This window comes from Microtus oregoni, unplaced genomic scaffold (assembly GCF_018167655.1).
Source record: "Microtus oregoni isolate MIOR12 unplaced genomic scaffold, Mior012 000001F_ref0000356, whole genome shotgun sequence".
Classification (NCBI taxonomy): Eukaryota; Metazoa; Chordata; class Mammalia; order Rodentia; family Cricetidae; genus Microtus; species Microtus oregoni.
Genome location: NW_024543060.1, coordinates 94,340,407 through 94,347,285, shown reverse-complemented (window position 1 = coordinate 94,347,285; position 6,879 = coordinate 94,340,407). Strand labels below are relative to the sequence as shown.

General features: G+C 37.8%; 1 protein-coding gene across 1 annotated transcript; it reads right to left on the bottom strand.

Moving 5' to 3' along the window:
• Positions 1–5,557: 5,557 nt before the first annotated feature.
• Positions 5,558–6,481, bottom strand: LOC121459332 (olfactory receptor 4C12-like). Its single transcript, XM_041668966.1, has one exon. It carries the CDS (start codon positions 6,467–6,469, stop codon positions 5,558–5,560), a length of 912 nt encoding a protein of 303 aa, XP_041524900.1. The 5' UTR covers positions 6,470–6,481.
• Between the last annotated feature and the right edge of the window lie 398 nt (positions 6,482–6,879).

The following is a 6,879-nucleotide window of genomic DNA, read 5'->3' as shown; positions in this document are numbered from 1 at the left end:
ATTCAGCATAAATACATTCTAGCTTTTACATCTTTTATGCACAAATCAACAATTACTTTGAGGCCAGTGAATCTATCAGAAACAGTGACGTTTATTACTGTTTTAATGGTAAATAAGGAAAATTCCAGATCTTCCCTTGATTTAGCTTAGTGCCCATTAGGACATTCTAAGAATAAATGTATAATACAGTAATATAAATGATAAGAAAGTAGAAGTGCATTATGCATTAACACAAAATTGGACAACCCAAGAAAGAACTCCTACATTAAGAAGCAGAGGTATGAACCGAAACATTATAAATGGAGTCAGGAGTTGGATGATGGTTCACTTACAAAAATACTTGCTGTGCAAATATGAGGACCGGATTCCAGCTCCCCAGAATCCTACCAGAACCGAAGGAGATCTAAGAGCCTGAGAAATATTCTTCCCCAGGGAAAATCACACCCATTGATTGTCCATTACCAAATGATCATCCTTGAAAAAATATATACCAGTAATACTATACAAACTTAGCAGGTTGTATTTATGTATTTAGGAATGTAAATGTATGCACATTGATGTATGTAACAGTAAACAGTGAAAAATAGAGACAATTAATTCAAAAGAGAACAAGAAGGAGAAGGGACATTTGGGAGAGCTTAGAGAAATGAAAGGAAAGAGGGAAATGTTGTAATTATATTTTAATCTCAAAAATAAAAGAAAATTTTAAAATTCTGTGCTTGGGTTGCAAGATTCTAAACCTCAGCAGTGATGGAGCAGAGACCAGGGAATCTCAGCACTCACTGGCCACCCAGTCAGGCCAAACAGTGAGCTCAGGGCTCAGTGAGAGATCCTGCCTGAAAAGAAAAGAATAATGATGGTGGACACTCAGTATTCACCCCTGGTATCCTTACACATATGCACATATATACACATGTACCTATATACATACAGAATATGAACACACATATATTTAACACACATACATAAAGATATCAGTAGAATGCATACAAATGAGGCTGATCTGAAAGTATTTCAAAAAGAAGGAAAATATTCAAAAGGTTTTCTAGATAGATTGTTTCAGAGCAAATTTCTTAATGCTCTGGCTCTTACAATCTTTCCACCCCATCTTTTGTAATGTTCCTTGAGCCATAGATTCAGGGACTATGATAAAGATGTACCCACTTAAACTGGGTTCCCCATGATCTACTCTAACCACACCTTGAAAATAGATTGAAGGAAACATGAATAGAAGCATGAGCTTATTGTAATGATTTAAGCGTAAATGCTGTGAAGATACAAAGTGTTATGGATTCTGCTTCATCCATCTTAAATCTGTTCTACTGGGCTAGCACACACATACTCCAAGTACCACAAGTCTAGATCACTAATAGTTCATAGCCCACGTGTCTCTAGACAATGCATGTGAGAACATGGGGGGAAATATTATAACGATTTCAGAGCCTCCAAATGTCCAATATAGAGGTAAAAACAGTTAATTCTTTGTCTTCAAGGGAAATCAGCTCTGTAACACAACTCCAAAGCTCTCAAAACTCCAGGATGAAGCCAAATGCAGTTGAGACCACATTCTTTCTTACAGCTGTAGTCAAGTTTCCCTCAAATCCTTCTTCTTTTACCTCACTTCCCTCAAAATGCCGATCTCAGGACCTCCACCTGTGCACCACCACCTAAACGAATAGATTGAGATAATTCAAGAAATATATACAATATTTATATACTGTATTAAAATAAAATGAAAAAAGAAAGCATATTCAACTAATGGTGGATGTTGACATATAGAAGAATGTAAATTAATCCATATCTATCACCATGCACAAAACTTAAGTTCAAATGGATGAAAGAACATAACACAAATCCAACCAAACTGAAGCTCATAGAAGAGAAAGAGGGAAGTACCCTATAATGCATTGACATGGGAGACCTCTTCCTAAATATAATGCCAGTAGCATAGACACTGAGAGAAACAACTAATAAATGGGATCTTCTGAAACTGAGAAGCTTCCATAAAGCAAAGGACATGGTTAACAAAACTAAACAACTACCTATAGAACTGGAGATCTTCATCAGTCACATATCTGACAGAGGGCTGGTTTCTATAATATCCAGAGAGTTCAAGAAACTAGACATCAAACTACCAAATAATACAATTAAAAATGGTATACAAATCTAAATTGATAATTCTCAATAGAAGATTTCCAAAGGCTGAAAGACACTTAAGGAAATGCTCAACATCCTTAGCCAGCAGAGAAATACAAATCAAAACAACTCTGAGATTTAACTTTACACCAACTGGAATGACTAAGGTCAAAAACACTGATTAGAGCTTATGCTGGAGAGGAATATAGAGTAAGGGGAATATACTTTTATTGCTGATGTGAGTGCAAACTTGTACAGCCACTACGGAAATCAGTACGACAATTTTTTATAAATTGGGAATCAATCTACCTCTATACCCAGCAATATCACTTTGGGGCATAACCCAAAGGAGGCACACTCAAACCACAAGGACATTTGTTCAACTATGTTCATAGCAGCATTAGTTACAGTAGCCAGAACCTGGAAACAACCTTGATGCCCCTCAACTGAAGAATGGATAAAGAAAATGTGGTACATTTACACAATGGAGTACTAGTCACCAGGGAAAAAAATGACATCTTGAAATTTTCAGGAAAATGAACAGAACTAGAAAAAATCTTCCTGAGTGAGATATCCCAGACCCAGAAAGACGAATATAACATGTACTTACTCATGAGCAGATATCACATATAAAGAAAAAGAATAACCAGCCTACAGTACACAACCCTTGAGAACCCTCATTCAGAAACACATGGAAGCAGTTGCAGAGATCCACAACTAACCACTGGGCTGACCTCCTGGATACAATCAAAGAGAGGGAGAAATGATATTATGAACAAAGTTGTCAAGACCATGATGGGAAAATCACATAAGCTGCTGACCTGAGCTAGTAGGAGCTCACTGACTCCAAACTGACCACTGGGTAACCTGCATAGGACCAAACTAGGCCCCCTGAATGCAGGCACAAATGGTGTGACTTTATCAATATGTGGAACTATCGGCAGTGGGACCAGGATCTAACCCTAATACATGAAGTGACTTTGTGGAGCACATTTTCAATGGGTAGATACCTTGCTCAGCCTAGGCATGGGTGGGGGGCTTGGTCAGGTAATGGTGACACACACCTTTAGTCCCAGGATCTGTGAGTTTGAGGCCAGCCTAGTCTACAAGAACTTGTTCTAGGACAACAAGGACTGTTACACAGAGAAACCCTATCTCTAGAAGGAAAAAAACCTTTTGATTTTTAAATTTTAATTTCAACAAATATGTAAAAATTACACAAATCTGTGGTACCATGTTATGTACTGACACGTGTATGCCTTGTGTCATGTTTAAACCAGCCTGCCTCCTCAAATATTTATCATTGCTTTAGAAAAAACTTTTCTACGCAGGCAATGGTGAGGCACACCTTTAATCCCAGCACTCCGGAGGCAGAGGAAGGTGGTGTAGCATTATTAATAAAAACCCAGAGACAGAAATTGCGTTTCAATTTGAAAGCCAGAAAAGCAAAGTAGCCAAACCACTAGAGAAATCTTACCTCTACCAAGGCTGGGCAACTATAGGCTAATATGACTAAGCCTCTCTCTCCTCCTATTTCATATTCCTTTTAGTGCTGAGATTAAAGGTATGTGACTCTCTAGTACTGGGATTAAAAGTGTGAGCCACCACCACCTGGATTTGTTTCTGTGCTGATCTTGTGTAGCCCAGGATGTCCTTGAGCTCACAGAGATCCATCTGCCTCTGTCTCCCAAATCCTGGGATTAAAGGTGTGTGTGTCACCATTACATGACCTCTAGTGGCTTTAGCTTTGCCTCTGGTCTTCAGGCAAGATTTGTTTATTAAAAGACAAGTAATATACCACTATAATTGGTGTTTCTTATAATAAATGAATTTCATGTAGCATATTATAATGAATAAATGTGCTTTATTTTTCAGGGTCTTCTGTTCATCAGTTTTTTCTAGAGTCATGAAATCAACAGAAGGTGATGGGTACAGGCATAGACAAAGAGATGAACAATCTGTATGTTACATAAGTATGTTTTCAGAGCTGACTGGTAATACATAGCCAGTTGGTGTGTGCTCTTTCCTAGAGAAGACTGATTTTCCCACTCAGCATTCTTTAGTTGCCCATAGTTCTTCAGACAGGTTTGAGGCTTTGTGGCCTTTTCCCCATCCACATTGGTGCATCTATTGATGTCATCCTTGCTCAGCTTATATTTGGGTGATCATGCTGGTGATACTTTATGGGTATAGCATTTTAAATCCAAAGGAGACTCAATCTCACAGGTAACTCTCTGATCCTAGCTCTTACAGACTTTTCCCCCTCTCTTCTGCAATGTTTCCTGAGCCTCAGAGGAGGGAGTGTTTTATAGATATAATCCTTGAACTGGTCTCTGCTATACTGGTGTCATGGAATCCCCAAACAAGGCCACCACAGAGTCGGTATGGATGCAAACACACTAGGGTTTATTGTTCTGCCAGTATCAGTCCTCTGCAGCTTAGGCTATCAATGCAAGATAAATTTCCTGTTTACCAGTCTCAGTGATGTAGTGATGTGTATGTGCATGCACATTCTCTCTCTCTCTCTCTCTCTCTCTCTCTCTCTCTCTCTCTCACACACACACACACACACACACACACACACACATAATCATAATCATCATCATCCCAATGGAAGGTTTGAAGCTTGTTAACTTATCAAAGGAGTTTATTTTGTACTAGCAACTATCCAAGCCTTAGAAAACACAATGAACCTCATTATTCAATGGACAACAACTATGCCTTTCCCAACTATTGGAATCCTAGAGTTCATGGAGAAGTCTAGTCTAAAAATTATATATCTTTCTTAGATATTTGTCATAAAATATCAGGGAATCTTTACTCCTCTATCAAAAACACCTTAAAATTATTCATTGTGGGAAAATTTCCTCTGTTCAAGTCAAGGATACTTTGTGGTCTATCTCTTAATTAGATTTCAACTGATAAAATATAAAAGAATAGAAGGTTTATAGGTATAAAATAAGCAGTATATCTTTTTCTGCATAACCAATATTTAATAGAAAACAAAATTCATAAAGCAAAGAACTAATGTGGATACCAGAATCTCAAGTAAAGGGAGATCATTACAGATGTTTGTTTTATTATCATTAATAATCAGCAGTCTCAATATTACATAAAGTTATTACTATCAAACCAATATTCTAGGCTCATACTTTTTAGATTCTAGAGATATTTCAGATTTCCAACCACTTTACAGGTATTTGCTAATTTAGAAGCAATTAGTTACGATGACAGACATATGAGACAGGAGAACAGAAATATGAGTAATAACCCATGCTTAAATTTCTACTGAAATAGCTATATCCAAATAATATCAAATTACACTCGACATTCTCATCTTGAGAGCAAAAATTTTCAGCTAGGAGTCTATGTATTGCCTCTGTATGTAAGGTTCAATGACATGCTTAATTGTTATCTGTACTCACTTTTTTCTCCACAGCTTCCTTATTGCATTTTTTACCTCAGCATTCCTGAGGGTATAGATTAAAGGATTCAGCATAGGAGCCACCATAGTGTAAAAGACAGCGACGGCCTTATCAAGTGGCAGAGTGGTCACTGGTCGTAAATATACAAATATGCATGGGATAAAGAATAAAACCACTACTGTGATATGAGACACACAGGTAGAGAGGGCTTTGCGCCTGCCCTCCAAGCTATAGTTCTTTAGGGAGCGCAGGATGACCACATAAGATCCCATTAAGAGGAGGAAGTTAAATAGGCAGATGAACCCACTGTTGGCAGCAACGAAGAGACCAAGGATATGTGTGTCCATGCAGACAAGTTCCAACAATGGGTACAAGTCACACATAAAATGGTCTATGATGTTGGGGCCACAGAAGGGCAGCCAGACTGTAAAGAGAATCTGAATAGTTGCATGGAGAAACCCTCCGGCCCAGGCCACTCCCACCAGGAGAAAGCATAGCTTGTAGTTCATGATGGTCATATAGTGCAGAGGTTTGCAGATGGCCACATAGCGGTCATAGGCCATCACTGTCAAGAGAATGATCTCAGTTGCACCAAAAATGTGCTCTGCATAGACTTGTGCCATGCATCCATTAAAGGAGATGACTTTGTTCTCTTGAAAGGAGTCTACAATCAACTTTGGAGCAGAAGAGGAAGTGTAAATCATATCTATCAAGGAAAGGTGGCTCAGGAAGAAGTACATGGGGGTACTCAGAGCCTGGCTGTGGATGATGGTAACCACAATGAGCAGATTGCCTGAAATTGTTACCGTGTACAGAACCAAAAATGTCACGAACACTACTTTCTGTACTTGGGGGTTTTGTGTAAGACCTATCAAGATGAATTCAGTCACATTCCTTTTATTCTCCATCTGTGTGGTATGGTTAATTTTTTCAAAACCCAAAAAGAAATATTTTATCTTCAGAAAAAAAGAAAGGAGAAAATTGTAATTATAGTCACAAACTCTAATCTTCAGAATTCTACCATGTCATACATTAGAACTAGACTGCTCAAAGTTCTATAAAAACAGGTCAAACATTTTCTAAGTTGACTTCCCTAGTCTTTATTTTTTCCAATTCAAAAGAATTCTTAAAATACAAAGCACACACTGAAGGAAGGATCTCATTTTCTGCAGTCAGGGGAACAATGGCAAACTTCACTTTTACATAAGAATGATGGAACAGAGCAATCATTAGCAGCAAAATTTTGGAGATTAACAATACAAATATATATGTCTTAAATATATCTATATATATTTAAGACATATATATTTACAACCAT

Bases quoted from the DNA above. Each gene is read 5' to 3' on its own strand.
- LOC121459332 (XM_041668966.1), bottom strand. From the start codon at position 6,469: ATGGAGAATAAAAGGAATGTGACTGAATTCATCTTGATAGGTCTTACA.